This window comes from Adiantum capillus-veneris, chromosome 15, assembly GCF_014529385.1.
Source record: "Adiantum capillus-veneris isolate H3 chromosome 15, ASM1452938v2, whole genome shotgun sequence".
Lineage (NCBI taxonomy): Eukaryota > Viridiplantae > Streptophyta > Polypodiopsida > Polypodiales > Pteridaceae > Adiantum > Adiantum capillus-veneris.
Window position 1 is genome coordinate 15870062 of NC_140945.1, and position 21781 is coordinate 15891842.

The window sequence follows — 21781 nt, forward strand, 5'->3', positions numbered from 1 at the left end:
GCAATGGCCACACACCCCCTGCTGATGTATCTGGATAATTTAATGTGAACTGGGGAACTTCATGGGCTGGATTTGCCTGCGGGCAAGTCCTTCATAGCGCAAGCCTCCGCAGATGACTCCATATTTATGCCTGGTAATGATCAGCTGGATGTTAAGAAACTAATGTAAGTGGCTGATTTATTTGGGTCGGCGGCTGGCCTGTTTGTCAACTTTAAGAAATCCGAACTCCTGGCTCTTAAAGCACACTCATGGCATAAGGACATATGGCCCGGGGAGATTCTAATGAATCATCGGTGGCGTGGCACTTGGGATATTCAATAGGCTGGCAAGTCTCTTGTTCTAAAATGTCTCAACGGGTGATGCAAAAGATTGAGTATTTGAAGCTTTCTCCTTGGCCATTACATGCATGCTTAAGGATTGTTCAAGCAATTATTATGGCTTACATACAGTTCTTTTTGCCCTTGGTTATGTGGACAAAATCGGACCTTGCTCAATTCATGTCATTGGCAATGGATCTTTTGTGGAAAACATCTAATCATAGAGAGAGCATTCATCTTATGGCTGTCCATCGAATATGCTCTCCTAAGCGACATGGTGGCTTGAACATTCTTAATATACGATATCATGTGCTGGCACGGAAATCAATGCTGCTACTTGATTTCGTCTCTCAAAAGAAACCATAGGCTCTCATGCTGGCTGATATGTGTGTTCACTTATCGTCTTCATCTTTTGAGCATTGGACTCTGCACATGCCTATTGGTCCTAATTCACTTGAATTTTGGAAAGTATCCATTGGAGTAGTCTTTGATGAGCCTCTAGCTTTGCAAGAACCTAGAAAGGCTTACTTCTTGGCTAAAAAAGGAGTATATTTTATCAAGGTGTGTTAGATGATACGGGTCATGTATTGTCTTTTGTGGCCGCTTCAGCGAAATTCGATTTGGGTCCTCATCATCGTCCATTGTGGTGAAAATTAAAGGACATGTTCAGCCCATTTCTTCTTCTCATGGCATGGACCGATTGAAAGATTGGAGTCTTACACAAAGATATACCGGGTCGGGGCATTTTATCATTACAACGGGTTTGTGTGTTTCTCTTTCCTTCCCCTTGGATTCATGACTATGCGAATGCTATATGGAATATGCATAAACGTCAGTCATGGTGGACAAAAAGACTCAGCGACATTTGGAAAAGCAAACTTCCTTTAAAGAGTAGGCTTTTCCTCTGGAGATACTTGCTTGCAGTGTTACCTAGGGAGGTGTTGGCAAAGCGTCAAGTTGCATCCTCTCGATGTACAAGGTGTGGGGCTACCAAGGAAATGGTAGGACACTTGCTATGGACCTGTCCTGCCACTCGTCAGCTGTTGGATTTTATTGCAGGCCGCCTTCAAGCGTGTTTTACTTCTCTTACAGTTGGGAAATATTTGGCATCCTTGCTACTTGGCTCAGACCTTATGCGGCCTTTTTTCATTGGCTGCGATATTGGGCTCTCTGGACAGTATGGCAGGCTTGAAACCACTTTGTTTTCGAGAACCACCTCTACAGGCCTTCTCTTTTTTCTGAGATTCTCTTCAGCAATCCTTGTATGATAGTCTCTCTTTTGAAGACATTGATCCTTCCTTGTATGCCTTGTTCATAAACATGTTTTGATCTTGTCATAGTTCGCATTGAACTATGGCATCTCTTGTACTTATTCCTTATGGGTGGGTTTTCCTTGCTCTGAGGTTTCCCAGTGATTAATTTATAATGGATTTACCCCAAAAAAAAAAGGTTTGTGAGAGATGACCTATCTCAGATTGAAGAAGTATGGGAGAGCACTTTACAATGGTGGCCTTGTCCAGGGTAACTCAAGTATAATCGTTGATATCAGGATAGAGCAGCAGCAAGTCTGTACCTGTTTGTGCTTGTTTCAGCTGAGAATCTAATTTTGAAAATTGCACAAAAAAGATGCCTCGCCAATGGTATACATGATAGTGCTATGCATTTGTTTTTGGATGTGTGTGTGTGTGTGATTCCTCAGATTGTCATAACTATTTTTGTGGCAACTGCTGGCTGATGTGATTAATCCACCAAGTGGAAGCAAGGATGGATGTAATTTAGCTTGTAATAAAACGAAATGTTATGAGCTGGAGATACTGTTCTCATTCCTGATGTGTGTATTCAAAAACTGATCAGGTTCGATACATCGGTGTTTCAAATGAGACGTCCTTTGGAGTTATGGAGTTTGTGCACCTAGCAACTACTCTTGGCTTACCCAAAATCATAAGCATCCAAAACAGCTACAGTCTTATAGTACGCTGTGCATTTGAAGGTACATTTTATAAAGTAGATTGACGCTCTTGAAAAAATGTTACTGCGATGCAAGATCCCTGCAAAGGTATGTCAAGGAGGTTTTAAGTTAGCGTTTGAAAAGTTTTCTTGAAATGTTAAGATTCAATCATTGTACACAGGCAATTTGGTGGAGGTCTGTCAACCACAATGTTGCAATGTGGGCCTTTTGGCATATTCGCCACTAGCTGGAGGTATTTTGAGTGGGAAGTACCTCGATAAGGATAGTCAAGAAGCAAAACGTGGGCGCCTTGGCTTGTTTCCTGGCTACATGAGCCGATATTTGAAGTCACAAGCAAATGTAAGTGAACAGATTTTAAGCATGTCGTTGAAGCAATTGAAATTCATATTTGCGATGTTTTAACTCTACCTAGTCTTCTTTATACAGGAGGCTGTGAAGAAGTATGCTGAGGTGGCCCGTCGGCACGGTTTGACCCCTGCACAGCTTGCTCTTGCATTTGTGAGGGATCAGTCATTTGTTACAAGCTCAATCATTGGTGCAACCACAATGGAACAACTCAAGGAAAATTTGTCTACATACACGTTGCCAAGACCTCTTCCAGCTGAGATAATGTCTGAGATACACGACATCTTTTCAACCCACAGGGACCCTGCATTGATTTAAGGGGTCTGCATGCTTAGTAGCTTATGTCAGGTTGTCGCCCTCTGTATAAAGCACAGTTAAGTTTTTTTTTTTTCTTGTTTTTTTCTGATTGTTTCTTTTAGTCCTCTAAAGGGATGTGAGCATTGCGGCATGCCATGCTCTTGCAGAGAGACTCTCTACACTGTCATTTACTTCTGTTAGGTAATTAATTCAATGATATTGTCTTTGCAGATACAAAGACTGGTTAGCGTATCACTTAACATAATCCAATAGCATATCAATTCTGTTCTGACAAACGAGGGAAGTAAGGCGTTTTGTCTCTTCTAAATTCACTAGGCTCTGCATTCTTTAAAAAAATCAAATCAACCTAAAATTTCGTCATTGCTATGCAGGCTTTTTTCACTTGCTGAAGCATCATTGGTATCGATGGGAGCAGTTCACTGGCCATATCTTAGTGAATACAGAGCTCCTGCACAAGACAGCATCTTCTTCTTTAAAAGAGAGAACCACTGGGTGAAGTTCATTTTTTGTGGCTCCACGATTCTTAGAATGGTGTGAACACATTTCTATGGTGTTCATAGAATTGCTTTGAGCCTCTTGCAAGGGGAAACATGAACGAAAATTGTTTTACACTTGAAATGGCAAGGCAACTTATTACATGGACTTTTTTTTGGGTGCTTCAGCATGCCAATTTGTAGGACGTAGGTAAGGTTCTTCTATAGCATACATGGTTTATATCAACTCTTTTATGATCAAGCATACAAGTCGTGAGGGGTTATTATAGCCTGCTTGCATCCATCTGATTTTTGACAATTTGAGCTCTTAGAACTCGCAAGCACTCACTTTCGGTGATGTCAGAACTCCAGAATGATGCATGTGTTTTCAGAGGGCTGAGTTGTTTGCAGTGTAGTGAACAAAATATAGATTATATGATACTGTCCCTAATACTGATAGCTACCATTGACGGGGCTGTACGTTGCAGAATTTTTTAACTACCTTCATTGCATATGCTGCCTCTGATAGCGTCTTTAAACTTCGTAGCATGCTCAGCATCACCAGAGATAGAATTTCTTTTTGCTACATAGCTGGCCCTTGGAGCATCAATATGAGACAGGACATCAAATATGAACTTTTGGGAAGGAAGCTTTGAAGATCAATGAACATGTCCGGAGGTCTCGTCCTGGAGGCAACCTAATTGAATATGAATGGTGGTTAACCTCATGATAAAAGTCTTGTTTTGTTGACAATTATGTTCAAACTCTTTTATGTTCCCATGTAATTCTTGTTGTGGACAGCTGTAATTGGGTTTTGGACTAATATTTTCTGTCCACTCTTGTAGTTCGGAGGTCTACACTGTCAGAAAAGATTCTCTTGGGAGTTCAATTGAACATCAATGTTCTATGCCTTACTAGTCCATTAAACACCACATTCCAAACGTGGCTACATAACAATACGTCCATAAAATTTTAATCGGTCGCACTTGTTTTTTTATAAAAGTCATAGGATTGACTGTTGTAGGGGTAATATTTACAATGTGACCCAATCTTAGTATTGTACCATCACATAAGCAATCTTTGCTGTGTATATTTTCTACCTTTAGCCACATTAGTGTCGTTTAAGGTCCATATCTACCCCTTTGGAATTCACATAGGCAATCTTTGTTGTGTATATTTTCTACCTTTTAGCCACATCAGTGTTGTTTAAGGTCTCCATATAGGCTAAAACCCTTATATGGAGGTCTATGGTTATAACCTAACCCCTATCTACACACATCTGAGCACGAATGGGGAGGTTTGCACTACTGATGTGAAGAGTGAGGATGAGACAAAGAAGGAAGATCTCAATGTACCATCACATTACAAGAAGTCTTGGGGTATCCACTCTTCGAAACCCCTCTATGTAACGTACGTTTGAAGCAAATAAATCATAAGGATTTGTCCTAATAATGTGTTTCTTTTTATTTGCCTAAATATTTTAAGATGAAAAACTCATTCTTTTGACTCACTTGGCACAGCATGATTATACATTGGATTTCCAATAAAAAGTATGTTACTTAAGGTGTGGCGCAACACTTTATGAGAGAATAGATAGACAGCTTGGTAAGTCTTATGATAGACCAAAATATCTACTAGCAAGTCTTGGAGAGAACCAAAGCCAAGTTACATAGCTATTGATCTATCTCGTGAAGAGAACGAGTTCTATAAGAACTCTTGAAAGAATATCGAGATGTATCTACTTGGTCATACAATTAAGATATCTCAAATCACACTTTAAATGTGTAAAGATACAATTGCCAAAGGCCTAACACATATAAGGAGACCTTTGCTAAGAAGATTAAGGAGGAGATAGAGAACTTGAGATGCTAAGTTTATCTTTGATATTGAGCATCTTGTGGGTCCCCCCAATCATAGTATGCTAAAGGAAAAAGGGTACGTTGAGAGTATGTGTCAATCTCAAGAAAGTATTTACAATGATGATTCGAGACAATTATCCCCTCCATTCATCTAGCATGTCTTAGAGAGAATTGCAGTTAATAAAAGCTTACGTCAAAGTCGACGATGTAAAAGCGTAGAGAGAGAGAGAGAGAGAGAGAGAGAGAGAGAGAGAGAGAGAGAGAGAGACTTGAACCAACTAGGCAATGAATTAATGATTAATTACATGAGGGCTCAGGGTGCACTTATAAGGTAGCCTAGGGTCTTAAGTACACCCCACAACAAATCACTTGTACCTGCTAATGAAATGACCATGACGATATCCCACACAAGTAGCATAAGCAATAGCACGTTTAGTGGGACAATTTTAACAAGTTTAGTTGGTTTGAAAACAGTAGCAGCACATTAAACTTTGATGCCAGCATAATTGGATCCTTGTTTAAGGAGTTTACTACTTTCTTGCCTCTACGTGCTTGAACATAATCTAACTTGTTATTGTACAATGGTAGCTATGAAGATGCACAAGACGAGCTTTCCACTTCAATTGAATTATTGTCAAGCTCTTCCCTTAGAACTGGGCATTGAGAACAAGCACCATTAGTCTATGTCTTGAAATTTTGTAAATATTCCATGAATCTCTATGATTGGAGATTGTCCTAGCCGATTGAGTTAAAAAAAAATCTCTTCTCAGGATTTGAATAAAGTTGATTTTCATGCAAAAATTTCAAAACCAAATCCAAATGTGCATAATATTTTTTTCCATTCTTACTAAACCAAAAATGTCATCAAAGAAAATTACAATATTATTTTGATGCTTTAAAAAGATGCGGTTTATCATGCGTAAAAATATAGCAGTGCATTTGTTAAACCAAAAGGTATTTTTACAAGGAATTTATAATGACCAAATTGTGTTCAAAACGTAGTTTTATGAAAATCGCTTTTTATCATACGCGCTGATGATATCCAAATTTAAGATCTATCTTACTAAAAATGGATGCACCACTTAATTTATCAAGCAAGTCATCAACACGAGGAATAAGAAAATGATTCTTTATCATGAATTTATTAATTGCTCTATAGTCAATGCACAAATGATAAGTACCATTTTTCTTTTTGATTAAGAGAACTGGTGCACCCAAAGGTTAACTACTCAGTTTAATTGAATCAGGATTGTAATGCCTATGTAGCAAGGCACCGACAATGTGTTGTAGTAGTTTCCTTGCTTTCTAGCCCATGACGACTGTGTTTTGAGACGCTTTCAGCAATGGCGATCGGGTTGGGCTCAATGAGAGCGATTGTGGTTAATTTGCACTACCCTTTAGTATAGCGTTTTGAGAACACTACCCAAGGGGGAGGGGGGGTTCTAGCTTGGTGGATAGAAAGGTGGTTGAAGGGTTTGGTTACCTGATCGAGGTCATGGAGCTAAGGGCCTTGTGTGTGGAGCTTTCTGTTTCTATAGTAACTAGTTTTGACCAACATGGCTATGGAAAGTGATGTGACTAGTGCCCAATTTTTTGCCTTGGTACCCACAAGATCAAAGAACCATTGTTATAACTATGAGAAGAGGCTTTGTTTGGCTTGGGAATGTAAAGCCAAAGGAAAATGCCAGAGCTTGCAAGAGGACAAAGGTGAAGGCAAGGACGACGAGATCAGAGACATTAATTCCACTGTGGAAGATGGTATGGCTCATGTGGTAGCAACCACAGTGGCCTCGGCTCCAGTTTTCTAGCCATATGGAGGTTGCCACCGTGTGCTTCATCCCAAAAGAGAGGCTTGTGAGCGGCAAAGAGGGGTAAAAGGAGCTCCCTAGTATAAATGATTTGAACCCATGTGTCGTAGTTCAAGTCATCGATGTTTGAACTCGTGAGTCGGGGTTCATGGCACATGCATTCTTCAAGGAACCAACATGACGTATCCAAAACACTACGGATGTGCATGCAGTTTATTGTTGTTAGCCGGATCATGGATAGAATATGTTCCAAAAGTTTATCATCTCGGAAATCTTGGATGTGATGTGTTCACATTTCACGAATGGGGCTTCTTGGTAGGAGTGTGATCTATAGTTCAATTTTCTATGATGCAACCAATTCTCAATTTGGAATCCTTCTCAAGTATAGGTTGGTGGTTGCAAATCTGAGGTGTATCGGGAAGTAGACTTACTATTGGGGTGTCCATGGTAGCTTCATCGATTTGGTCTTCCTACATATGTCCACTATGATCTCCAGATAGAGTGTTAAAGGTCAAGCATCTCAAGCCATTCCAAAGGGCCTCCTGTCGTATAGAGATGTTACCACGTGCGTTTCAGAATGCAAGCCAAGAAGAGGTGGAACGTGTCACTTGTCCAAACAGCTCGCTTCGTGCTACCCTAAGAATTATAGAACGCTATCATAAGTGCTTTATGCATTGTGTGTCAAAACGCGCTCGCCAAAAGAACCGGCCCTCCAAAAGAGCACCTTCGTCTCATGTTTTAAACCACAAACTTCTTAGCCGGCGACTCCTACTAGTAGCTTTGGCCCCCCCTGCCCTCTTCACTAGCATTTTAGAACATTACAAAAATGACGCCAAGACGATCCACACAAGCCACTTGGCTGTCACCTCCTTCTTCAACACGTGCCATTTGTCCCACTAGGCTCTGTTACCAAGTCAAAGTCGACGATGTGAAAGCGTAAAGCAAGGGAGAGAATGCACACTAGAGAGAAGAAGAAGAAGAAGAGAGTTTTAACGTCGCAGGAAACTATCCCAAGAGACCTTAAAGATCTAGCCAACGAGGAGAGTTGGAACTCAAAACCTGCTATTCAAGAGGGAAATGACATAACCAATCTACCAAACTTGGGTGATAGAAAGGCTATACCATTTTCCTCTTAGAGAGAGAGAGAGAGAGAGAGAGAGAGAGAGAGAGAGAGAGAGAGAGAAAGAATTGTTGAATCAACCAACAGGGCAATTAATTAATGAATGGTTACAACGGGGCTTACAATGCACTAAAATATTGGTTGGGGCCTTAAGTGACCCCCACAACAAATTTCCCTATCCATAAACATGCTAAATTAACTAGGAACATGCCATTAAGTTAACTAGGAACACATTGGGCTATTCACTTGAGATGCTTAAATGACTTTCTAGTTATAACCAATGAATAAACAATTGCTATTCATTCATAGAACCAGCACAAAATGACATCACAACTTAAATGAGATATTTTTTCACATAGGGTTATGTTTGTTATGTTGACAAACGCATTACCTACTACCTTTCAAAGACTTATTTATCATGCAATCAAATATTAATTGTACATGTCTTTTTAGAATTATACACGACAATCCTCCCTAGAGATAAATCATAGAGGAGTATGCCCTTCTCCGATGTCCAAATGCAAAAAAAAGCATTACATCATAATTGTAATTTTGAAATAAATTTTCGTGAGTTTATATATTAAAGGCTTTTTCTTTCCTTTTTTGTCAATACTACGATTGCTTGTTTCTTAAGTTTAGTGTTCTTATTTCTACACACCTAGATACCTAGATACGAAGAAATGACAAAATGGAGGCACAAATTTTTAAAAGACATACAATTCAATTGAATATAGGCATGGAGACTTGTAGCAAAGTAGTAAAAAATAAGTGAACCATGTTCTCACAATCCTTCTTGCTTGAATTTCCTATTGTCAAAGTTGATTGGTAGGTTTAATATCATTTTGCAAGGATGTCTACTTGCTATGAGAACTAGTCTTCTATTTCAAGCAATTTTACTAGTTTAGACTTCCCAGTTGTTACTTGAGACATCCTCCTTGAACTGCATTCCAATAGACTACATTTGGAAAGAAGCCCTTGCTAAGCATCACCTTAAAACAACCAAGAGCATGTGCTACACATCCCAAAGCATGTCCTCTTGACCATGTACTTGGCAATACTTTGGGAAAAAATAATGCCACCATGATCAGTAAGGGTGAATTTGTTATCTTGAGATAGTTGCCCACATGTTTGTACTTTTGTAGATATGTTTTATTGAACAAAACAAATAAAACAACCATACGTAAGCATGGTGGGAAGTTAACACAATCCTCCCCAGAGATACTTAAAGCATAGAGGACTGTATCCTTCTCCCATGTCCAAAATCTGCCTTCAGTGTTGAAGGGGGCCAATGGACAATTGTTAAACACCATGCATAGGTAGCCACTTGCCTTCTCATGTGATAAGAAACTCGGCCTTACTAATTATCATTAGTTTTGACTTACAAAAAAAACATTGTATCTTAATTGTGATTTTGAAATAAATTTTTCTGTTAGTATATATTTTTGTATTTTTTATTTGTCAGAATTATTCTTGTTTGTATCTTAAATTCCTATTATTATTTCTACATGCCTAGATACAAAGAAATGACAAAACAGACGTACAAATGTTTAAAATACATATAGTTCAATTGAATATAGGCATAGAGACTTGTCACAAAGTAATAAAAAAGAAGCACACGTTGTTCTCTCAATTTTCTTTGCTTAAATTTCCAAGTGTCAAACTTTTGATTGGTAGGTTTGATAACCTTCTTGCTATGGGAATAGTCTCGTGTTTCCAACACTCATCTTCATATAACAAGTAGTTTGAAGATTTGTGAAGCTATGTTGCATCTTGGGGGGTGCACCATAAGAAATCCTCTATATCATGTGTGATCAAAGCCTAATAAAAAAACCCCTTTCCACATTTCTCGATTGGAATAAAACTACCTCTCTTTCTTCATAAACGTGTAATTTTTTCTCACCGCTTTGTATATGGCTAGCCCTCTTGTTGTTTGTTGGTTTGGGCAAGCTGTGAGCACTTTTGTTAGCAACAACGACAAAAGAGAAAGTCATTTGTGGAGTACGTTTTCTTTTTTCTTTTAAAAACATAAACAAGCTTGAGAAAGAGCTTGCACACTTATCATTTCTGCTTGCCTTTTTGCACACGGCTTTCCCTTGTCCCTATTGATGGTTTGGGAAAGCTATATATATGAAGTGGCAAGCACAAACACTAGGAGGGCAAGTTGCTTATGATATCCTTTTGCGTTTTTATGAAAAAAAAGCAATCGAACCTTTAGAAACGGCTTGCCCTTTTGCGCCGTGTGCTCGGTACTTCGGACATGGCTTGCTTACTTCTCTTTTGATGGTTTGGGAAAGCCATATGCAAACCGGCAAGCACAAATGGCATGAGAGAAATCCATTTTTGGAGTTCGCTTGTGTTTTTTCTCCTAAAGACGTAAACAAACTTCACAAAGGGTTGCACATGCCATTTTTTCTTGTCGCCTTGTATATGGCTAGCACTCTTGCCATTTGTTGGTCTGGACAAAGTCGTAAGCATTCTTAGTAGCACAAACGGCAAGAGAGCAAGCCGTTTTAGAGTCCGTTTGTGTTTTTTCCTCTTAGAAATGCAAACAGAGTTTAAGAACGGCCTGTGTACTTTTCATTCTGCTTGTTGCTTTTCACACGGCTTGCCCTTGTCCCTATTGATGAATTAGGCAAGCCATATGTTAAGAAAAAAAACACAAACGGCAAGAGGGCAATCCAATTTTTCTGTCTGTTTGAGTTTCCATGAGAAAAATGCAATCATACCTTCAAAACCTGCTTGCCCTTTTGTCGTTTGTGATTGCCGCTTTGCACACGGCTTGCTCACTTTCCTCTTTATTAGTTTGAACAAGCCATATGCAAAGTGGCAAGTAGAAACGGCAAGAGGGCAAGCCATTTTTGGAGGTCGTTTGCATTTTTTCTCTTAAAAATGCAGATGGACTTCACAAATGGCTTGCACACTTGCCATTTTTGCTTGCGGCTTTGTAAGATATCCCTCTTATATTTTTTTGGCTCTAGCAAGCCATAAGTATTGTTGTTAGCACAAAAGATGAGAGAGCAAGCCGTTTTTAGAGTCCGTTTGTAGTTTTTCTCTTAGAAATGCAAACAGACCTCAGAAATGGCTTGCACACTTTCCATTTCTTCTTGCCGCTTTGTACATGGACTTCCCTTGTCTCTATTGAAGATTTGGGCATGCCATATACAAAACGGAAAACACAAATGAAAAGAGGGACAACCGTTTCTAAACTTCATTTGTATTTCCATGAGAAAAATACCATAGGACTTTCAAAAACGGCTTGTCCTTTTTCCGTTTGTACTTCTATCTTCGCACGCGGCTTATCACTTCCCTATTGATGGTTTGGGCAAAGGTATATGAGAAGCAAAAAATAGAAATGGCAAGAGGCCAAGCCAATTTAGGAAATTGTTTGCATTTTTTCTCTTGAAAACACAAACGCACTTCAGAAACAGCTTGCCCTCTTTCCATTTTTTCCCTCTTATTGTTTGTTGGTTTGGGCAGGTCTGAAGCGTTCTTGTTAGCACAAAAGGCAAGAGAGAAAGCCATTTTTGCAGTCTGTTTGCGTTTTTTCTCTTAAAAACGCAATTAGACTTTAGATTTCCCTCTTGCCTTTTGTGCTTGCCACTTCACATATTGCTTGCCCACTTGCCTTAAGCGGACTCAAATGGCCAAATCAATGCAGTCTTAAGCCGGTTAAGAGCGGCAAACCCTACGCGGCTTTACATGGCCAACTCCTAACGGCCAAACCAAAAGCCACTAACCCTGACCGGCTAGCTCTTAGGAGATTGAAACATCCAAACTAATGTGGCCCTAAGATGGTCTAGAGCTGCCAACCTTAAGCGGCTTTACATAGCCAACTACTAATGGCCAAACCAAAAGTTGTTAACCATAAGAGGCTAGCCCTAAGTCGATTCAAATGGCTAAATCAATGCGTCCATAAGCTGGTTAGAGCGCCAACTCTATTTGGCTTTACATGGCCAACCTTAAGCAGTCAAACCAAAAGTTGCTAACCCCAAGTGGCTACCACAAGCGAAGTGAAACGATCAAACCAACACAGTCCTAAGTTGGTTTAGAGCATCCAACCCTTAGAGGCTTTACATGACCAATGTTAAGCATCCAAAAGAAAAGAAGCTAACCCTAAGCAGCTAGTTCTAAGCAAATTAAAATGACCAAATCAACGTGGCCCTAAGTTGTTTTAGAGCGGCCAACACTAAGCGGGTTTACACGGCTAACTCCTAGAGACCAAACTAGCACTAAGAGGATTGAAGCCACCAAACTGACGTGGCCTTAAGTTGGTTTAGAGTGGCCAACCCTAAACGTCTTTACACTATCATCCCTAAGCAGATTTATATGGCCAACCTTAAGTGGCCAAACCAAAATCTGCTAACCCTAAGCGGATTGAAATGACCAAACCAATGCGGCTCTAAGCCGGTTTAGAGTGGCCAACCCTAAGCGGCTTTACATGTCCAACTCTTAGCGCCTACAAACTATAAGCCCATAACCCTATGTAGCTAGTCCTAAGCATATTAAAACAACCAGATCAACATGACCCTAAGCCGATTTAGAGTGACCAACTCTAAGCAGCTTTACATAGTGAACCCCTAGCGGCTAAACCATATGTCACTAACCCTAAGCAGCTAGCCCTAAGAAAACGGAAACAACAGAATCAATGTGGTTCTAAGCCAATTTAGAGTGGGTCATGGCCAATACTAAGCAGCTTTACACGGCCAAACCATAAGCCGCTAATCCTAAGCAGCTACTCCTAAGCAGACTAAAACAATCAAACCAACACGGCCCTAAGCTGGTTTAGAGCAGCCAATCCTAAGCGGCTTTACACGGCCAACTCGTAGCGGCTAGCTTTAAGCAGATTGTTTGGAGCGGTTCGCTCTAAGCGATCGAACCATAAACCCTAAGCGGCTAATCCTAAGTGAACTTAAACGACCAAACTAACTCAAAATCTTAATCTAACCAAAATGTTAATCTTAAACTAAACTTAAGCATAATTGCGTCTAAATTTTAAACTTGAAATGAATACTAAACATAAATCAAAACTTATAAAATTTGACTTTAAATTACAAATATAAATATCATTTTTTTAATTTAAATGAAATTTAAAAATGTGAGTCAAACACTTGAATTTAGATTAAAAATTATACATCCTAAATTTAAATTCAATACATAAACTTAATACAATTTGATAACAAAATAAAAATCTTTCAAAATCATAAATTTAATAATTATAATTTAAATCTAAATTAAGACTTTAATTTTACATTGATATTCAAAAAAACTACAATTAATTAACAAAAAACATTATAATCTTTCAGATTTTAATTAAATTTTCTAATTTAAGTTTCTTATCACGAGAAGTGTTACCATATAGGTGGTAGTGATGTGTGTGAGCACACTTAGGACCATTGGGGCACTTTTTTCCTCACTAGGAGGTTTTTCTCCCATCCATTGTATATACATCCATCATTCTAGGGCTAGCTTATCTTTCTATTTGCACACTAAGCAACACATTGTCTATTGTATACCTTGAGCTTCTTCATCTTCTCCAAGTTGTGTGTGCATCCCTACATGTAATACAAACAATAATTTCTTATTAATGTCAATTTTATTATTGCAAGGAAAACTAGCTGTACATCAACTTTGAGATACTAATTGAGGAGGATATGCGAAGAAGACTCTTGTAGATGAAAACGGGGACTTTTTCCTGCCAAGCAATCATTAGCACATCTAATTAGAATTATACAACACATAATGGGTGACAGGTATCTAACATTAGGGAAAATTTGGACTCACAAAGGGGCCTTATAAGGAGTTTGACTTCCTCTCTCATGTGCAAAACGGGCGTGCAATAAAATTTTTGCAAATCCACTCTAAACTTGGCAGAGATTTGACAGTTAGAATCTACTCTTCAAGTTCTTTCTATTGATATATAGCATGCCATGAGATTCCTCATAGTTTGAAAGATTCTATTTTTGATTCTCTTGTGATGTGACAACTCCGTTTAGAATCTAGAGAATTAAAAATAAAATCTTTCAAAATATGAGGAATATCGTGGCGTGCTATATATCAATAGAAAGAGCTTGAAGAGTAGATTCTAACTGCCAAATCTTTGCCAAGTTTAGAGTTGATTTACAAAAAAATTACTGCACGTCCATTTTGGACATGAGAGAGGAAGTCAAACTCCTTATAAGGCCCCTTTGTGAGTCCAAATTTTCCCTAAGGGCAGCTCCTGTTGCTGGTTATAGATGTCACATCTCTGAAACCCCTCTTATCCCTCCATTTTGTAATATTTTATGTTCTCATTTGCCCTCTTATGTAGGTAAGGCATGATACTATCTTTGAAAATCCTAAGAGGTTTACAGGGTTTGGCAATGGAATCCCGAATTGCTATTGGATTATGTCTAGGCTGGTTACTTTGAGCCGCATTAAGTTTGTCCCAAATTATCTGCAACTTATGCGGGTCTTGAGTAACACTCATCCGGGCCATGTGACGGTAACCCTACGAGCATAAGAAATAAGTGGTTACCCATCTACATGCTAGAGATATTTTTATTGTATCTTCATGCTCCTACTACTTTGTTGCCCAAATATTTTCTCTACTTATGCTCATTAAGACTTCCTTAATGTTATGATTAAAGTGTGGAAAAGTCCTTGTAGAATTTCATCCATTTTATCAAGAGTAACTTTTTACCCTTATTGGAGACTTTTACGGGAAGTTTTTCTTCAAAATGTTATACTTATAATGGTTTATTTCCATACACATATGATTGATTATGTAGTTGTTTCTACTTTATCTATTCTTACAGAATCATCTAAAATCTCCCTTATGTTCTTCTGTCAATCAACATATCCTATGTTCCTAGTTTAGATTAGTTCATAGTTTGTCATTTTCCGGCATCATTTCCTCACAATCATAGTTAAATTTAAGAAAAAAAAATTCCAATTTCTTTACCAAAAATACCTCATTAGGAGGATGTTTGAGCTTTTGTTTCCAAAAAACCTTTATACTTATATAATATTAATGCTTATGTTATTGTTTAGACATTGTGTATTATCCCAAAAACATTTTAGGTTTCCACCTAAAATGTTCGCATTTCCCCTTTTATAATATTTTCTAACATTTCGACAACTTTTTGTCTAGATTATGGGTATATTATTAAAAAAAACCATAATCTTTTACACAAAATACCTCATTGAGGATCTTTCTTAAAAAATTTGACAGGCTTGGGTGCTTAAAGAAAATCTTTTCTCTTTTAGAAAAGTTATCATGTATTGTACCATGATCTACATTCTTCAATGTACTTTACAAATTAACCGTGTTACATAATTTAAGACCATAATTTGCAATTTTTACCATATTCGTAGTTGTTATCATTGTGTTGTTTGCTAAGTCCTTTGGATTTGCCGTTGTGTGTTGATATGAGTCGGACTACAACAAAACTTGTATGCATTTGCAAGAATATTTATGAAGAGACGTGTAGTATCAAGAACTTACTTACGGCTTGTGTGTGTTTTTGTGCCTACTGCATCATGATAATTATATGATTACATATATCTTTACAAGCGCATGTGTGCCTATCTTTGCAGTTCATCACTATCTTTGACGGGGGAGTATGCCGCCATTGCAACCGCTGCCACAACTCTGATACCAGTTGAAAGAGTGCATGTATGTAGATGTGTGTGTGTGTGTGTGTGTGTGTGTGTGTGTGTGTACGAGGAAGGGGAAGGGGAGAGAGTGCATTGTTGTGTGGGTGGAGGAAGCCTCAAAACAAGGAGCTTATTATTAGTGTATATATGTACAACTAATAAGGGGTACGGTCTGTGGACAACCGAACACTAGATGTCCGGTTTTGGACAAAGGTGCAGTGCCTTTACCTCAACATTGACAACAAAAGCACAAGTCGCATCCCCTTCGAGCGAAATGATTTTAAGACTCGTCCACTCTATAATGTGTACTGAGATGATTGAAAACTCCATATAGTAACTTCAAAAACTTGTAACAACATTTTAGGAACCACGTCTTGAAATGCTTACTACAATCGTCATACAAACTTTGTCTAGCAATTTTTCCTCTAATTCTCGGGATGACCTCCTATGCCACAATGTGCATTTTGATATGCTTGTCAAAAAGAAACTACCTTTGATGTAACCTTTAATAATGCTATGGAACACTACTTGGTAGCACTTGAACAACATTTTAGAATGCACACCCAAGCTTTTGTAGCCTTTTAGAATGCCGATATGTGGCGCTTCTTACCGTCGACAAGCCTTGTTTATGCATTAAGGCCAAAAATGGCTTGAAAAGGGATGTTTGTTAATCAAAAGATTAAAGAATAGTCCAATAATCATTTGACACGTATACAAAAGTATGGCACTCATGTCTCTTCTATCTTGGGTCTTGATGGTCCTATTTTGGTAGAGAACGGCTAAATCTCTTGATCACTTGGTCAAAACTGCTATATTTAGGTGGTTTTGGTGATTAATCCCATTGAATTTTTGGCTCAAATTACAGGAGTTAGACCTTCTCTTCTATTTAATATTTCAAAAAACCACCGCTAGAAGATACGAAATCCCTCTTTGAAGGCTCTAAAAACAAGGTCATTAATGGTAAATCACTTACTTTTTTCAAACGTCTACTTTTTTCACCTTCCCTCCATTTTGTGAGAGTTTTTCTTCTTTCTGTCATTGTATTTTCATTTGATACCCTGAATTTAACAATCTCCCATTTTTGTCTCTCATTTTTTTAATTCTATTTCAATTATCTTTCCATTTCCACCTATGGAGTGGCAGCCCGTGGAGAGCGTAAGTGGCACATTCAAAGAAATTCATAAGGGGATTGCTGATGTTATGTATGTTGACAAGCCACATTCCTTTTACAAAACATTGGATATGTTTGTCTATTTTGTAGAATACAGGGTTCCATCAACAGAAGGTGCATATGGAAAACTACATGAGTTTTCCATTTCCACCATAAGATCACTTGATTGGGAAGCCCATAATGCATGTCCCATATCAAGCTTCAAATCCAAAATCAAAGAGATATCCTTAAATCTATGTCTCTGGGTAGGATTTCAAGAAGGATTAAGGTTCAATGGTTCTTGCCTATACATGTGTTGTGGCATATTTCAAAACAATGGGTTTGCAGAGGACAAGGATGATGTGGCATGATAGAATATCGTTTATGATTGAACTAGATACTGTAATTGGAGAAGCCTGGGGTACCAAAGAAACTTTCCATATTGGCAATGATATTAGTTGTAGAGTAAGCCCAAAATCTATGTCTATCTCATATTAACTATGTTGTCAATCATGACTATAGGAGATGGAGAAGCAAGTTAGGTGGTTGGGTTCCTCTTAACTTTGAGGAAAACTATCCAGATTTTGAACTAAAGGTCATAGTCCATCAATACACTGAACCTAGAATCCTTATCCTGAGTACAAATTCAAAGTGGATGGCATTGTTGTGAGCACAAGGATGGAGAATTCAACCTCATACATCACATGTCTCCCCCCAAAAAGAGTTGTATTTAAGCCACTTGCAAGGACTTGACAAAAGTAAAGTTCCATGCTATAATCATTACATTTTGCAAACATACATGTCTTTTCTACCTTCTTGTGATCATTATTTATGTGTTTTTAAATCTAGATGACACCACGATACACAATTAAGAATTGAATAGTTGGTATTAAATGCTTAACTACAAAATTATGAACCACCAAAGGTGTATGTTCATATGGACAAAATGAACAAAAGTGTATATAACTTTTCTAGAGTAATGTAACCTATCACAAAACTCCACTTTTCTTTTTCCTAAGAGGATCTTGCATCCTCAAAGCCCCTTTTCCAAAATTATTTTGTGTTCAGAAGGGGGTGAAATCGCTTCAGGAAGGGGTGCTGAGTTGGGTTCCTTGGGGGTTGATGACTTGGGCTCCTCAGAGCTTGGCTTTGGGGACTTGGCAGTGATTCGAAGGGGGGTGTTGCATTGGGTCTTGAGGGGTTGGCTTGGGAGACTTGGCAGCCTTCTTTGGAAACATGAACGGAAGTTTGAAAGGTGAGCCATGATTTTTTTACTTATTGTTCTTAGTCGAACGAAGCTTCTGAACCTTGAATTTTAGAGGTGAGTGGAATGGAGGGCCCTTTGCTTATGATTTTCCTTTTTATGGCCCTTCTTCTTGATATAGCCGTTCCTCTTGGCAAGTCTCTTCTTTGTAGGACTTTTCTTTGTATGTCTCTTCTTTGCAGGCTGCAATCAAGGGATGGCGGTACATAATTGGTTGTCCTTGACACCACCTAGGCTTGGTGGGTTCCTGCGTGGGACAAGACTAAATTAAAGGAGGGCAAAAGGGAAATAAATGAAAAAAATCAAACGCAAAATTCTCAGAGGTTTTCTACTTTATTCTTATTTTTTGAAATGTCCCATAATAGATCGACGTGGGTGCAATGCGTGGTGGGATTCACATTTTGCCATTTTCTCTCTCTCTCTCTCTCTCTCTCTCTCTCTCTCTCTCTACATCCATAGCAACTCAAGCCAATACCATATCTACAGAGACGATGTTGGTGTTACCATATACATGTGGTAGTGATGTGTGTGAACACACTAGCACCGCCGGGGAATTTTTTTTCCTCTTTAGGAGTTTTTTCCCCCCTTGCATTATATACACGCCCATCACTCTAGGGCTATCTATCTTTCCATTGGAAACTAAGTAACACACTCTCTATTGTGTGCCTTGATCTTCCTTCGTCTTCTCCAAGCTATGTGTGTTTCTCTCAACCCTAATTTCAACAACTGGTATCAGAGCAGGTTGCGTCCTCCCGGGCTCAGCCGTTAGCAGCTCCAACACACACGCCTACTCACTTTCTCTGATTTCAGTGAGGTTTGGCCAGCATTTGCAGGTCAACAAATATTTTTGGGAACACTCATAGAGCTTATTTTGCTCAAATTTTTGATTCGGGCTCATTTCGGCCTTCCGTTTCCACTACAGGCAGGTCTGCACAAGCAACTTCATCATCATTTTGTGCAGAATTTTTGTCAGTGCCGTTTTTTGCATAACAAGTGCCTCACAATCTTGTACGGTTTGTGCTATATAGCACGTGTTGTTCCCACTCCATTTCACCTCTTTTTGGGCAGTTTTCACATCAGGTGCAGCATTTACCATGGATGACAACAACACAGATGTGTTCAAGATGTTTGCTGTTGAGGACAGGTTGGATAGGGATAATTACCCTATGTGGTCTTATATGATGCAACACGTTCTTGTGTCAAAGGGCATCTAGAATATTGTGCAGGGCATTGATGTACGTCCTAGTTCTGAGGATGTAGGTGATGTTGAGGATGTTGCAGGTCTTACTGCAAGGATTGATGCTATTAGAGTTGTTTTGCCTACGATAGAACAAGCGCATTGGGATGTAAAGGATGTGCAGGCTCATGCATTAATTGTGTTGTCTGTGAAGTGCACCATTGTTCCTCACATTCGTTCAACAAACTCTACAAAAAAGGCTTGGGATATTCTAGTAGGTCTTTATGCAAGCTGCAATGAGGCTAAAATTTCTTTACTGCAGAAAGAGCTAGAGTCGAAGATTATGCATGAGGAAGATGCTATGGACACTTTCCTTGCTGGTGTCAAGGATATCAATGAGCAACTTATTTCTACAAGTAAAGTCATTCAGACAGTTTCCTTGTGCAGACTATTCTTGATGCCTTACCAGATTCTTACCAAACTTTTGCTAGTACTTGGAGACTTATGACCCAAGGAAATCGTGAAGTTGTCAAGTTTGATGCATTATGCACATTGCTGTTGCAAGCGTCACTTTCCAAAAAAAGCAGGACTAGGCAACGTGCAGTTGAACAAGCTTTTATTGCTTCTCAAAGAAAGGGTGGTAACAACAATGCAGCCACTTCTTATGGTTCTGCTGCAAGTGGAAGTAACTTCTGTTCCTAATGCTTCTGTTGGCAGCAATTCGTTTAGAAATTCTGGTGATTAAGGCAAAAAGAAGATGCGTTGCCATTATTAAAGCTAATGATCACTTGATCAAAGGCTAAGAAGAAAGAGGGTGGTTCCACTACAAATGTTGTTTCCACTACAAATGCAACCATTGTTGAGTCTTCTGTGAAAGGAGGCTGTGATGTTGATGTTGATGCAGAATGGGCTTTTAGTACAGAGTGCACTTACAATCCTATTGTCCAGGATGCATGCATGTCAGTTGCTACACATTCACATGTGTGGTATTTCGACAGTGGTGCTACAAAGCACATTACCTCACATCGTGAATTGTTCACCTCTCTCGAGTTTGTCCCTCATGGGAATTCAGTCACTTGTGCCAACAATGCCTCCTATCCGATTCAGGGAGTTGGAAAGATTGTGCTTACTGCTGCAAATGGTAGTTCTTTCACACTTGTTGATGCACTTTATGTACGTGGGATCAAGAAGAATCTTTTGTCTATACCTACACTTGCTAGACTTGGACTTGTAGTCAAATTTGTGGATGACAGATGTACAGTTCATGATCGCAGTTTTGGTGATGAAATTGTTGCATCTAGGCTTTTGTGTCATGGGCTATATAAGCTCACTTTGTATGACAAGTGTGGATAAGTTTTTGCAAATGCAGTTGTTGCAGATTCAAGGGCTATTTCAGATGCAAAACTTTGGCATGCACGTTTTGGTCATTTGAATTTTTCCAGTTTGTTGCGTTTGCAAAAATCTGATATGGTTGCTTCTTTGCCGCCTCTTGAAGCACCTGTCAAACATGTTTGTGAAGGCTGTATTTTGGGTAAGATGCAGCGTTCGAAGTTTCCAAAGGATGGTTCAGTTCGGGCCACATGCAGGTTGCAGCTTGTTCATAGTGATGTTTGTGGGCCCATGCAAACTCTGTCCTTGGGAAATTACCTTTACTTCGTGACTTTCATTGATGATTACTCGAGGCATGCATGGTTATTTCCGCTTAAAGCGAAGTCCGAAGTTTTTATGTGCTTTAAACAATTTCTGGTTATGGCTGAAAATGTCTCGAAATGTACTATGGGAAACCTCCGTTCCGATCGAGAGGGGGAGTATATGTCTCATGAATTTAATGCATTTTTGGCTAGTCATGGGATAAAACACCAATGTACAGTGCCTTATACACCTCAACAAAATGATGTTACTGAGAGGAAAAATAGGTCACTTACGGAAATGGCATGATGTATGGTCAAAAGTCAAGGTTTGCCACATTCTTTTTGGCTTGAGGCCATCATGTGTGCCACTTATGTACTAAATAGGTGTCCTATGGAAGATTTGCAGTTTGTTACTCCAAATGAAGCATGGCATGATAGAAAGCCTTCTATTGAGCACATGCGTGTTTTTGGCTGTTTGGCATATGCTTTGGTGCCACAAACACAGCGTAGAAAATTGGATGATAAGGCTGTCAAATGTATTTTTGTTGGTTATAGTGCTAAAAGCAAAGGTTATAGGTTGTATCATCTGCAAAGAAAGCAAATATTGGTTTCACGGGATGTAGTGTTTGTGGAAGATTTTGTTCAGCCCTTGCTGTCATGTACTAGAGACAGTAATGTGAGCTCACATGACATTTATGACACTTTGTTGCCTCTT

The 21781-nt window shown here is 38.9% G+C and overlaps 1 protein-coding gene across 2 annotated transcripts in view; it reads left to right on the forward strand.

Annotated features, from left to right (window-relative positions):
• LOC147440320 (NAD(P)-linked oxidoreductase superfamily protein) overlaps positions 1–3711 on the forward strand; it is a 51603-nt gene extending 47892 nt beyond the window's left edge. Inside the window, exons 6-10 of one of the 2 annotated variants that reach the window (XM_086530107.1) lie at positions 2172–2307; positions 2447–2625; positions 2713–2979; positions 3160–3232; positions 3321–3711. In XM_086530107.1, coding sequence (XP_086386233.1) covers positions 2172–2307; positions 2447–2625; positions 2713–2949 — 552 coding nt within the window. In that variant the 3' untranslated portion in view covers positions 2950–2979; positions 3160–3232; positions 3321–3711. Of the gene's footprint in view, positions 1–2171; positions 2308–2446; positions 2626–2712; positions 3005–3159; positions 3233–3320 lie in introns of both variants that reach the window. The other variant, XM_086530106.1, reaches the window with a different exon arrangement.
• Positions 3712–21781: the final 18070 nt, after the last annotated feature.